Below are 15,175 nucleotides of genomic sequence, written 5' to 3'. Positions count from 1 at the left end.
AGAAACACCAACTGACCCAGCGGAGGCTCGAACCAGCGACCTTCTTGCTGTGAGGCGACAGCACTACCTACTGCGCCACTGCCTATTATTATTATTATTAGTCATAGTATTCATAAGAAAGTAACAACAAACTTAAAATCTGCAAAAACATAGTAATATTAATAATAAGAATCAGAAAAGAAAAAGAAGCAGAAATTATTATTATTTTATTATATTTTTATTTTATTTTATTTTATTTTATTTTATTTTATTTTATTTTATTTTATTTTATTTTATTTTATTTTATTTTATTTTATTTTATTTTATTTTATTTTATTTTATTATTAATAAAACCTTATATACTGTACAGTAGTTATTACATTTTAGACAAACAACTGCAAATAAACACAAAACCAGGATGTATTAAAGTCAAAAATGCTTTAAAAGTCAGCAAAGCCGTCGCTTTTTGTGCTCCTGCATGAACGCTGGTCCTGGAATCAAGATATTTTTGGGAGTGAAATAAAGACAATGGCACAGTGTTGCCCTGAAGGACTGAAATTATCCAGTGTTGCCATGGCATTGGTTAGAGACGGGCATGGAAATTATGAGCATGGTAAAGGACAGACTCCTGCTGCGCCGCCGCCTTTATTCCTCACACATTGCAGAGAAATGGCAGCTGTTTTCTAAGAATGGAGCTGAAAGATAAGCAGCGGCATCAGGACCTGTTGCTCATAACCTTTCCTTCACTCGCTCTTCTGTTCTGCTGCCACGTTATTCAGCCGATTGACACTGGAGTGGGGCTGGAGGACACTGGGAAAATGTGCAATGTTGTTGTTGAGTGTTGCCATGACGATATTAATGTCATTCTTTAATGTAATGTACAAATCACACTATTAACAAACCATTAACAAAGTAAGACTATAGCTTAGTATAGACAAAGAGCTTAGAATGACCAAGAGGCGACAATCAATACAACGTTCCATTGCAAGCAGCAGCGCCCAGCAACAGCCCCGGATTCCGCCATTTTGGAGTGAAATCGATCGGCCGTCCATTGGATCTTATTGCTGTCGCGATGGCAAGCAGCTGCTTTGTTTTTTATTTATTTATTTATTTAAAAAGCGCATTAAAGCTGAGATACAACCTGAAAGACGCCAATACAACACTTACTGTCACAATCATCAGCACTTTTTGGAACTTTCATTCCAAAATGGCTGCCACGCCATCTAGTGGCTGTTTCCCAAATCGCACTAGAGTGTCGCCTCTTGATGATTCTATGCTCTTTGGTATAGACGAATTACCAACCTATGTCACACATGACGTCACACGGGTTCCTGGTTGCAAAAAGAGACCGGTTGCAATAGCAAACATGTGGTGCTGTACGGTAGGATGCCAAATTCGAAAGTCTATAAATAGAAATCTTAACTAGTTACCATACACCACATTGCTTTCAATGCCAACTGCAGACGTCTTTGTCTAAAAGGACACTGAATACTAAGAATGAAATGTAAACGTGTACATTCACATACCCTGCCATACAGGTGCAGTTCACTGTCAGAATGCAGTTGCTTTGCTTGTTGATGATTACCCAGGTCTTGTATAGCTCCGTCTTCTTTTCTTGTCTTTGGCTTGGCAGAACTTCGTTTTTTAGCACTACAAAGTTTTGAATCTAGTAATCATGGAGCATTATATCTTGCACATGACCGCACAGAACTAAATTGTTGGCATCCAAAGACTTGTAGGCCTTTAACTTTCTTTAACTTCTCACTTGTAAAATCACTTGCAGTTTCAATGAGATAGTTGTATATTTCAGGCTGGATGCTTGGTCATTTCATCTTATCCAATATTCATTGGGAGGATGCTATCGCAAATGGACCTGTCAGACAGACGCTCATTTTGTTCATTTCACTGGGTGACAAGCTGTTATAATACACTAAAAGCATTATGTAAATTATATATATATATATATATATATATATATATATATATATATATATATATATATATATATATATATATATATATATATATATGTTATATATAATATGTAATTAGTATAACTTATTTTTTAAGACAACAACAAACTCTGTACCGCATCGGATGTCATTCCCTCGCTGTAAATGCTAGCGCTCCCAGTTTTTTTCTGCAACCTCGCTGCCTGCGCATCCTGAATGTTTACAAACCTGTATTATATCTATAGAAACAACATATTAAATAAGAAAACCATGGGCGTGACTTGTTTTTTCTACTCCGAGCTGATTGGATGTGATAAGGTAGGCATTTCATTTAGAAATATGGGGAAAAGGCTTTGGGGAGAGATATTACAGCCTAACAGAGTCCTCCTCCTCACCATTTATGCTTGTTGTCAAAACTGACAGCTGCAGGGGTGTGGTTAAGTATGTTAGCCACGCCCAAGACTATAGAATACACAAGACGTGTCACTCGTATCTTTTTGAATGGGGAAAAGTGTAACAGTCAATATGGTGAATGAAGCCCCGCCTTCTAGTACAGGAGAAAATCAGCGATCGCTATATGGCAAATAAAACCGACCTTCTAGTACAGGAGCCAATCAGCGATCGCTATATGGCGAATAAAACCCACCTTCTAGTACAGGAGCCAATCAGCGATCGCTATATGGCGAATAAAACCCACCTTCTAGTACAGGAGCCAATCAGCGATCGCTATATGGCGAATAAAACCCACCTTCTAGTACAGGAGCCAATCAGCGATCGCTATATGGCGAATAAAGCCCACCTTTTAGTACAGGAGCCAATCAGCGATCGCTATATGGCGAATAAAGCCCACCTTCTAGTACAGGAGCCAATCAGCGATCGCTATATGGCGAATAAAACCCACCTTCTAGTACAGGAGACAATCAGCGATCGCTATATGGCGAATAAAACCCACCTTCTAGTACAGGAGCCAATCAGCGATCGCTATATGGCGAATAAAACCCACCTTCTAGTACAGGAGCCAATCAGCGATCACTATATGGCGAATAAAACCCACCTTCTAGTACAGGAGCCAATCAGCGATCGCTATATGGCGAATAAAACCCACCTTCTAGTACAGGAGCCAATCAGCGATCGCTATATGGCGAATAAAACCCACCTTCTAGTACAGGAGCCAATCAGCGATCGCTATATGGCGAATAAAACCCACCTTCTAGTACAGGAGCCAATCAGCGATCGCTATAGAATGACAATTCTCCAGGGGAGGGGCTCGGACCAGACATGAGTTAAGCAGATTTTGTGTGATACGAACATTTCGAAATGAAACTACAGAAACAGTTGTTGTTTAATTTTATTGGTTATTCGTAATATGTAATATAACTGTAATCTTGGAAAGTAGTTTTGGAGAATTTGATGTTTCCCCATTCAAACAAAATGCCCGAGCATACTGCCCGAGAGGCGTTTCTAAGATGGCCGCCGAGTGAAATGACTTGCCTTAAAGGGTCTTTGGCCACGCCCAACACCCCAGACAGACCTAATCTGAGAATTTAACTGAAAACAAACAGGAAGTGCATTTTTAGATTTTATTAAAGATGGGCAAACATAATTTCTTAACTTCTTAATGACATGCACAGATGAATTGTTCACCACAAAACCCAGTGTGAGCTAATGAAATCAATATGCTTAGTTTGGATTTAATTTGTACTTCAAAGTGCTTTAGATATTCCCAAACTGCAGTGTAAAAGCATGCGGTGCAATATTAGTGGTTGAAGTGTGTCTGTATCTCTGTCTGTGATCAGGAGTGATCCGAACGGCCGTGCCAGACCTGGACCGGGAGACTCAGGACCGCTATGAGCTGGTGGTGAAGGCTACAGATATGGCGGGTCAGATGGGAGGTCTGTCCGGTTCCACCACTGTGACCATAGTGATCACGGATGTTAATGACAGTCCTCCACGCTTCCCTCAGAGTGAGTGCACATGTCACACACACACATGCACACACACACACACACACATGCGTCACTCGTGGCCTTTACACTGAGTCTGCATTCAGGCATACACTATATTTATAAAGCACTTCACAGCTGCACATGAAGACTGAAGTGCTGGACAGCCAACATGCTAATACATCAACAACAAAATGCAGAAAACAAGAGTAAAAAAGAGGTGTAAGGACGTTATGATTCTCGTTTATTAACATTATTACTTGGGTAGAGTATCCAAAATCTATACTTAAGTAAAAGTACAAGTACTTGCGGAAATTTTTACTCAAGTAAAAGTAAAAGTAACAATGTTAAAAGTTACTTGAGTAAAAGTAAGAAAGAATCTGCTGAAAAATTGACTCAAGTAAATAGGTACTAGTTACTTTTCATTTTTTATTTATATATATATATATATATATATATATATATATATATATATATATATATATATATATAATATATATATATATATATATATATATATATATATATATATATATATATGTATATATATATATATATATATATACTATATATATATATATATATATATATATATATATATATATATATATATATATATATATATATATATATATATATATATATGTATATACATATATATATATATATATATATATATATATATATATATTATATATATATATATATATATATATATATATATATATATATATATATATATATATATATATATATACATATATATGTATATATATATATATATATACATATATATATATATATATATATATATATATATATATATATATATATATATATATATATATATATATATATATACATATATATACATATACATATATATACATATACATATATACACACATACACAAATATACATACTTATATATATATATATATATATATATATATATATATATATATATATATATATATATATATATATATATATATATATATATATATATATATATATTATATATATATATATATATATACAGTTGAAGTCAGAATTATTAGCCCTCCTGTTTATTTTTTTCCCCAATTTCTGTTTAACGGAGAGAAGTTTTTTTCTATTACGACTATTACGCCCCAAGTCTAGGGGAAAACAACATGGGTGTAATAAACAGAAAAACAAATGTTTTGCGATGGTGGATTACCCTAACAAAACAAAAACTTAATATAAATACCTCATTTGGATCCTTCGGATTTTTGTAGTTGTAGACTCATGTAACCTGTCTACAAAGTCACACACGAGCTGATATTTTCCGGTGTGTGGTACATTCCGGGTCACTTCCGGTGTGTGGTACATTCCCTTTCCGTAAGGAATCTGTAATTTGTTTCGGTACTTGTAAAAATGTTTTGCGTTTTGTTAATTTTTTTCTAAAATGTAAATTTGTTTCGTCCTTGGTAAAATCATTTTTCCTATGTAATTGTGTGATTGGTAAAAAGGTTTTCTAATATGTAAATTTGTCTTGAGCTTTGTTTCACTCTTTGTAACATTGTTTTACATTTCCTGGCCACCGTAAACAAACACAGCCTTACTTTAAAGTGCCACCATTTTCTTTTAATTGTTTTTTTAGGGGTTTTCCACCATTAATTTGGAAAGGACAGCAGAGGTTATAGACAGGAAAGTATTGGGAGTAGAGAGAGGGAAAGGGTCGGCAAAGCACCTCGAGCCGGGAATCAAACTCAGGTCGCCGTGCACTTGTCATCACGTTGCTATAAGTCAGTGCACTTAACCACTAGGCTGTTGGCGCCGCCAAGTACCAGCATTTTTAATGATTAACTTAATCTTCATCAATAATTAGGCAGAATTATTAACAAAAAATGGCATTTTCTCTATAAAACCTTTGCACACATTATGTGAAAATAATTCCATTTGCACATTTGATAATGAAGTAAAAAACCCTATTGAAATTGTTGTAGGTATTACTTTAATATTTAAAATGTATTTGGTCAGCTTTGAGATTCTCCTTTCCAGAATTGAAGTATTGTATTGGCTTTCTGCAGAGCTGGAACTGCTCGTCTCTGTGTGCTTTTGGCTCCTGTAAAGAGCACTAATGCTCAGGAATCATTTGAGCAGATCCAGCTATAAACTAATAAAGCACAGTTTTTTGTCTCACGGCAAACGCCAGAAACTACTTCTACAATCTAAACCACTGGAACAGACTAATAGAGTTTAATACTGCAGGAGTGACTCAGGCTGAGAGACGGATGATGATTCCTAAAACTCCTCCACTGCAGTTTTGTTTCAGGAACAAATATATAACAATGACCGCAATTTAAATAGATAAATCCTATCTAAGGGGGGGTAGCCTGTTTCACAGATTTAATTCAGCCGACAGCTAGCTCTCTGCAACTCCCACATGGTCGCACACTGAAGCTAAGCAGGGCTGTGCCCGGTCAGTATCTGGATTGGAGATCACATGGGAAAGCTAGGTTGCCGCTGGATGTGGTGTTAGTGAGACCAGCAGGGGGCACTCAAACTGCAGTCTGTGTGGGTTCTATTGATGAGGACTCTATACTGCTTAGTGAGCGCTGTCTTTTTGATGAAACGTTAAACTGAGGTCCTGATTCTATGTGGTCATTAAAAACGCCAAGATGTCCTTTAAAAATGAGTTAGGGTTTAACCCCGGCATCCTGGCTAAATTTGCCCACTGGCCCCTGTCCATCATGGCCTTCTAACCATCCCCATGTCATAACTGGCTTCATCACTCTGTCTCCTCTACACCAATCAGCTGGTGTGTGGTCTGACGCAATATGGCTGCCATCACATCATCCAGTTAGATGCTGCACACTGCTGGTGGATGAGGAGAATCCCTCCCAATATGTGTAGTGCTTTGAGTGTCCAGAAAAACACTATACACATATAAGTAAATATTAATTAATTATTGTTAATATGCACAATATACACAATATCCCCCCCTCTCAATCCTTTAAATGTGGGCTTGTTTGCTTTCAGTATGCTTAAAAACATAAAAGTTATATAGTGCAAAATCAAGAAATCTACTGTATTGCATATATGAATAAATGTATATTCAATATATATGTATATTCAAAATGCATATGATTATATAGTGCAAAATTCAAATTCATTTAGTTATATGGTGCAAAATTAAGAAATCTACTGGATTGATAATATTTGCAAATTACATTTCTAGTAATCAAGTTCTTATTTGGATTTCACATATGTGTAAAATATATGTTAAAATATAAGTGCACATATATGTCTATAATTTAATGTGTTCATATGTCTCTATAATATAATTATATCAAACATATTTGAACATATATGTGCATATTTGTAATTCCGATGGTTGACAAAATATATGTAAGTGGCTATTTTTCCATATTTTGAAATATATGTTGCGTATATGACATACTGTATATTTGATATATATGAAAAAAAATCTAATTATAATGTAATTAACTAAATTATTAATTGATCAATTACAATTATAAATTTGCATATATATATATATATATATATATATATCTATATATATATATATATATATATATATATATATATATATATATATATATATATATATATATATATATCCTCATCAAGATGGCGCCGCGGATGGCCGCTTCGGTGTGGGGCTCTCCAGTGTTTGCACTGTTTTTGTTAGTCTGTCCTGTTTTATGTTTATCAAACACGATCAGTTCATCATTTATTTATTATTATTATTTTATTTTTTTCAGATTTATTTTGTGTTGTCACATGTCACTTTATGTACACTGGAAGCTTCTGTAGCCAAAACAAATTCCTTGTGTGTGTGAAGCACACTTGGCAATAAAACTGATTCTGATTCTGATTCTGATATATATATAAATTTATTTATTTATTTATTTTTTATAAAAATAAAAGCAGTTTTTACTTTTTTAAACACCATTTTAAGGTCAAAACTATTAGCCCCTTTAAGCTATATCTTTTTTTCAATTGTCTACAGAACAAACCATCGTTATACAATAACTTACCTAATTACCCTAATTATTTATATTACTACCTGTATAATACCTAAAATGTACAAAAGTTTTCCTCTTAAAATTTGTAGGTACTAATATATACCTTTGAGGTATCAATTCGGACCCTTTAAGTACAAATGTGTACTTTTTAAAAAGGTACCACCCCAGTGACAGCTCGTGTACCTTTATTTCTAAGAGTGTAGTGTCGTGAAAAATGTCTAGTAAAATATTATGTGCTGTCATCATGACAAAGACAAAAGAAATCAGTTATTAAACTATTATGCTTATAAATGTGTTGAAAAAAAAATCTTCTTTCCATTAAACAGAAATTGGGGAAAAAATAAACAAGGGGGGGCTAATAATTCTGACTTTGTATATGATAATATCACCCTAAAGGGCGTAACACACTGGATTCGCTGCTCAGCGCCGCAACACTGTGCACACATGACAGTTGCATGCAATATCGCATGATATTTAAAATAAAATTAATCAGATGGCGCTCTGTGGCGTGGCAGAAATATGAACGGTGTCCTGAGTCGTGGCTGGGTGCCGCGGACAGCCGCCGACTTGCGGCGCCGGTGTGTGTACTCTTATAGAAACCTATTTAGTTCTGAAACTAAAGTTTATATTTACCTATTTAGTTTATAGTTCTGAAACAAGTGGCGGCGCTTCTGGTGTGCGACCTGCTTTATTGTATCCTCCCTTCACTGGCTGCTACAAGAAAGAATTTATTTTAAAATTCTTTTATTTGTTTTTAAATCTATAAGTGGGTCAGCCCAAAGTATTCAATCGTCTTTGGCTAGCCCGTCCGTTTATATCAGAACTGCTACACCCCTGTGTATCTTCTCTCTTAAATCAGTAGATCAGCTGCTGCTTAGAGTGCCTAATGCTAAGCATAAGCTCAGAGGAGACCCAGCCTTTGTTGTGGCTGCTCCCAGACTATGGAATGCTCTGCCTCTTTACATTAGGCAGACCCCGTCTTTGTTTTTGGCCTTTGACACCTGATTTTATATTTCTTTTAAATGGTAATTAATTATATCTTACATACATTTTCCTTATTTTAAATATGTTTAAAAGACATCTCATGAATAGTTGTTTCTGGACTCTCTGAAGCACAAGATATCAGGCCCTGCCCTTTCTTGGAATGGGGGTGGAGAAGCTCATTTGCATTTAAAGAGACATACACAGAAATGGTGTATTGTTGTTTGCACCCAAAAAGAGGTATTTAAAGCATTTAACATATTTAAGGTCAGAATTATTAATAAAAGAGGAATTTTTTCCCTCATACATCCTTTGCACAAATGATGTGAAAACATTCTATTTGCTATATTTATTGTTGCTTGCACCCAAAAAGGGATGTTTAAAGCGTGGCAAAGTAAATGATTTGTGAGGTATTTTTAGCTAAAGTATATTAGTATATTAAGTAAAAATAGATTAATAATAATAATAATAATAATAATAATAATAAAATGATAATAATAATAATAATAATAATAATAATAATAATAATAATAATAATAATAAAATGATAATAATAATAATAATAATAAATAATAATAATAATAATAATAATAATAATAATAATAATAATAATAATAATAAAATGATAATAATAATAATAATAATAATAATAATAATAATAATAATAATAATAATAATAATAAAATGATAATAATAATAAATAATAATAATAATAATAATAATAATAATAATAATAATAAAATGATAATAATAATAATAATAATAATAATAATAATAATAATAATAATAATAAATGATAATAATAATAATAATAATAATAATAATAATAATAATAATAATAAAAATGATAATAATAATAATAATAATAATAATAATAATAATAATAAAAAAAAATGATAATAATAATAATAATAATAATAATAATAATAATAATAATAATAATAAAAAATGAAATAATAATAATAATAATAATAATAATAATAATAATATGATCCCTTTAATGCAGAAGAAGATTTGTTCTCTATGCATTCAATGAATGTGATTGGGGCTTAATTAACACTAACAACTAATTTTCGTTACTTTGACAGACATTACATTAACTGCAAATAAATGAAGTATAAAAAACATATACACTTCTATTATTTATGTATTATATAATATAAATATATAGAATTAAATGGATACAACAAATAAAAATAGCAAACTAATTAAAACTGATAAATGTAAATAAATACAATGTACAGATATGAAACTGAAATTCCTCCAAACCAAAGTCATCATTGAGTTCATTGTGAATCATTGATTAAATGAATCATTTGGTCTGGTTTTGAAAGACATGTATCATTACAAACTAGGGCAGATGTCAAGATGTTTCAATCAGTAACACTAAATCATTTTGTCAATGTAACAGATCCAAATTGAAGGTGTTTCTGGCTGATAATTGTTCTCTGTAATGAGCCTTCAGTGGTCAGAATTGACTGAATGAATCATTCAAGCTGCTTTTGTGAATTAAATTAAATGAAAACAAACTGACTCATGTGAATGATTTGTTCCTGAATCAAACATGAATGTATTATTACTAAATATAGCAGACGACTTTGCATGACGAACATACAAAAATACAGCAAAACACTTGTTTTAACAGTGAAGGGGTCCGTTCTTCGGACGTGGATTACTCAGTCAGCTGGATTTGCATATTGATGATTTGACATGATCCAGGATCGTTTAGTTCTTCAAAAACCATCTGAGACTTGTTGTCATAGCAACAGTTCTGATAGCTCAAACCTGCTAGGGAGCAGATTCATTTCATATTAACAGGATTAGATTGGGTCAGTTCAAGCAAAGTTAATACTGAAAGTAAGTACCAAATGCTGATATTTTCTTACAGTAGGTATATGCACTTGAGAAAATATTAAATATATTTTTATATATAAAGTTAAATATATATATATATATATATATATATATATATATATATATATATATATATATATATATATATATATATATATATATATATATATATATATATATATATATATATATATATATATATATATATATATGAAGTTAAAAATATATATTACTATAATAAAAGTTATGCAATCTGCACTTCGAAATAAAGTACAAAGACTGCCACCTGGTGGTTTAAAGAGTAAATTTTTTTATATGAACTTTTTAGATACAAGCACGTACATGCACAATATTCGACTTTTAAAAAATACATATATATATATATATATATATATATATATATAAAAATAAAGGATAATAATTTATGCAGTCATGCACGTGTTTTGAGCATTAGTATACCAGTGATTTGATGCTTCAAAAAAGTTGCAGATGCTTTTACCGATATCAAAATGCTTTTTTGATGCAAAATTAACTTATGCAGTTATTCCTTACATCGATTAAAAAAACTTGAGTAGGCCTAGGCTACTATAAAGAAAATCTTCTATAAATGTAGAACTAAATACATTGATATGCATTGAAATACATGACACATGAAAGTGTAAAGCCTGCAGCTCACAACAAATGTGGAAAGTTATTATATATTTACCAAACCGTTTACTGCTAATTTGATGTAATTTAGCTCACATGGATAATTGAATATTAATCAGATGATATCATTACGCTGCTGTTCCGTCAGCCAATCGTTGCATTGCTGATCATGATTTCGAGGATCGATAGATCTGTCCTTCACAACACACGCAACGATCTCAGATCAGTTCATCCAGACATTTTAATCTGATTCACGAACTTGTTTGAAGAACCAAATTAGCCAGAGATCAGTTATCAAGATTAAAAGATCCAGAATCTGCCAAATCATCTTAGATCGTATGAAGAACGGACCCCAGGGGTCTGATTTATTGAATCCTTTCTAAAAGTGATCGTACACCAGAATAATTTGTAATTTATATTCTATTAATTAAAATGGCTTATATGATGATTTAAAGTGGTTCAATTAAATCATTATTTTAGATGAAGAGGTTTACTTGTGGGCAGCACAGTGGCTCAGTGGTTAGCACTGTGGCCTCACAGCAAGAAGGTCGCTGGTTCGAGCCCCGGCTGGGCCAGTTGGAATTTCTGTGTGGAGTTTACACGTTCTCTCCGTGCTGTTGTAGGTTTCCTCCGGGTGCTCCGGTTTCCCCCACAGTCCAAAAATATGCACTATAGGAACTGAAAAAGCTAAATTGTCCATAGTGTATGTGTGTGAATGAGAATGTATGGGTGTTTCCCCATCCACTGTGTAAAACATATGCTGGAATAGTTGGTGGTTCATTCCGCTGTGGCAACCTCTGATAAATAAAGAGACTAAATAATAAATAGAAAAATGAATAAATAAATAAAGAGACGTTTGGATGGGACGTGTCATAAGCATGTTTCCACCTCGGGTTTGTGCATACAGCAAGTTTATAAGTGAGTCTTTTGAGGTTACTGTTCCTTTAAATCAGCAACTCTCACTGGAAACGACTGGTGTGTTGATTGCTGTAATAGAAGCGAGTGTGAAGTTGAACCACAGTAAAGCTCTGCTGTCAGTTTTATCAGGAGTCCTGTCAGTCAGAGCCTGTCAGTCTTGTGGGTTTGATTGCAACCATTCAAACCCTGGTTGAAAATTTCCAGCTTTGAGCTCAAAATGATTTGATTATAAATCCTGCAATAGCACTTGATTTCTGTATCTTAGTGTTAGGTTGACCTGTCTTATTATATATGTATTATTTCTAATCATAATAGTTTTAATAATTCATCTCTAATAACTGATTTATTTTATCTTTGTCATGATGACAGTAAATAATATTAGACTAGATATTCTTCAAGACACTTCTATACAGATTAAAGTGACATTTAAAGGCTTAACTGGGTTAATTAGGTTAACTAGGCAGGTTAGGGTAATTAGGCAAGTTATTGTATAACGATGGTTTGTTCTGTAGACTATCGGAAAAAAATATAGCTTAAAAGGGCTAGTAATTTCGACCTTAAAATGCCGAAATAAAGCAAATAAGACTTTCTCCAGAAGAAAAAAATATTATCAGACATACTGTGAACATTTCCTTGCTCTGTTAAACATCATTTGGGAAATATTTAAAATAGAAAAAAAAAACATTCAAAGGGGGCTAATAATTCGGTAACACTTTATAATAACTACACACTATAAATCATTTATTAAGCATTAGCAAATAGTGAATTCATTATTTGTTAAGCATTAACTCTACATTAATAAGCGTTAGTATGCAGTTTATAACTGCAGCTACAAATGCTGTAGTCTTGACTTATAAGCACCAATATAATGTGCTTAATACTTGTACTTTCATACTATGTGAATGATTTATTTTTCATTACTAAATTAAGTATCGCATTATTCTTATTATTCAGGCATATATTAAGGGTTACTATGTATGTTAATAAATGCTTTATTAACTCAACTTCATCTAGTTTTGTGACCTAATCTAAAGTGAGGACTATTTATGCTTTATAAATCCATTATAAATGACAAATAAAGGCTCAGTTAAATTCTAAACAGGATAAACGACATTATACATTCCTTTTCATTTAAAGATACACAAATAAAACTGTACTTCAAATGAAAAATAAATCTTATCTAAAAATAAACCTTATCTAAAATAAAAAAACTATAGAGTTTAAACATTGCATCTTATTATATTAAATTATTATATTGTTGTTATTGTTTTATCCAGTTTTATGTTGCATTTTGACACTCCTGTTACTCAGCAATGTTTAAACTTTACAGTAAATTCATTTTTTTAGAAAAGATTGCAAAGATTATTGTTCATTTGATACTGAGCCTTTAATTGTCATTTATAAGGGATTTATAAAGCATAAATAGTCCTCACTTTAGATTAAAACTGCATGAAGTTGAGTTAATAAAGCATTTATTAACATATTAATTAACTATTAGTATATGCCTGAATAATAAGATATATAAATGTTGATTTCAATAGTTTATTAATCATTTACTAACTCATTCTGAATGATCTTAAAAACCCTCAACTACTCTTAAATACAACAGGTTTGTAAATAATGCGATACTTAATTTAGTAATGAAAAATGAATCATTCACGTAGTATGAAAGTACAAGTATTAAGCACATTATGAATATGTTTGTAAGTCAAGAATACAGCATTTTTATCTGCAGTTATAAACTGCTTACTAACGCTTATTAATGTAGAGTTAATGCTTAACAGATAATGAATTCACTATTTGCTAATGTTTAATAAATGATTTATAGTGTGTGGTTATTATAAAGTGTTACCCATTATTCATTCCTTTTCATTTAAAGATACACAAATAAAACTGTAAACATTGCATCTTATTATATTGTTAATTTATTATATTGTTGTTGTATTATCCAGTTTTATGTTGCATTTTGACACTCCTGTTATTTGGCAATGTTTAAAACTTTACAGTAATTTTATTTATTAGAAAAGATTGCAAAGATTATTGTTAATTTGATTCTGAGCCTTTAATTGTCATTTATAAGGGATTTATAAAGCATAAATAGTCCTCACTTTAGATTAGGTCACAAAATTGCATGAAGTTGAGTTAACAAACATTTATTAACATATTAGTTAACTATTATATATGCCTAAATAATAAGATATGTAAACATTGATTTCAATAGTTTATTAATCATTTACTAACTCATTCTGAATGATCCTAAAAACCCTCAACTACTCTTAAATACAACAGGTTTGTAAATAATGCGATACTTAATTTAGTAATGAAAAATAAATCATTAACAAAGTATGAAAGTACAATTATTAAGCACATTATGAATATGTGTGTAAGTCAAGAATACAGCATTTTTATCTGCAGTTATAAACTGCTTACTAACGCTTATTAATGTAGAGTTAATGCATAACAGATAATGAATTCACTAGATGCTAATGCTTAATAAATGATTTATAGTGTGTGGTTATTATAAAGTGTTACCCATTATTCATTCCTTTTCATATAAAGATGCACAAATAAAACTGTACTTCAAATGAAAAATAAATCTTTGCAACCTTATCTAAAATAAAATAACTGTAGAGTTTAAACATTGCATCTTATTATATTGTTAAATTATTATATTGTTGTTATTGTTTTATCCAGTTTTATGTTGTATTTTGACACTCCTGTTATTTGGCAATGTTAAAACTTTACAGTAATTTTATTTATTAGAAAAGATTGCAAAGATTATTGTTCATTTGATTCTGAGCCTTTAATTGTCATTTATAAGGGATTTATAAAGCATAAATAGCCCTCACTGTAGATTATTTCACAAAACTGGATGAAGTTGAG

The 15,175-nt window shown here is 31.7% G+C and overlaps 1 protein-coding gene across 1 annotated transcript in view; it reads left to right on the top strand.

Annotated features, from left to right (window-relative positions):
- Positions 1 to 8,896, top strand: part of LOC130231272 (cadherin-22) — a 326,609-nt gene extending 317,713 nt beyond the window's left edge. Inside the window, exons 6-7 of the mRNA XM_056460760.1 lie at positions 3,728 to 3,895; positions 8,751 to 8,896. Of these exons, the coding sequence (XP_056316735.1) occupies positions 3,728 to 3,895; positions 8,751 to 8,896 (314 nt within the window). The remainder of the gene's footprint in view (positions 1 to 3,727; positions 3,896 to 8,750) is intronic.
- Positions 8,897 to 15,175: the final 6,279 nt, after the last annotated feature.

This window comes from Danio aesculapii, chromosome 6 (genome assembly GCF_903798145.1).
Source record: "Danio aesculapii chromosome 6, fDanAes4.1, whole genome shotgun sequence".
In the NCBI taxonomy this organism is placed as follows: Eukaryota; Metazoa; Chordata; class Actinopteri; order Cypriniformes; family Danionidae; genus Danio; species Danio aesculapii.
This window is presented reverse-complemented; position numbering and strand designations above follow the sequence as displayed.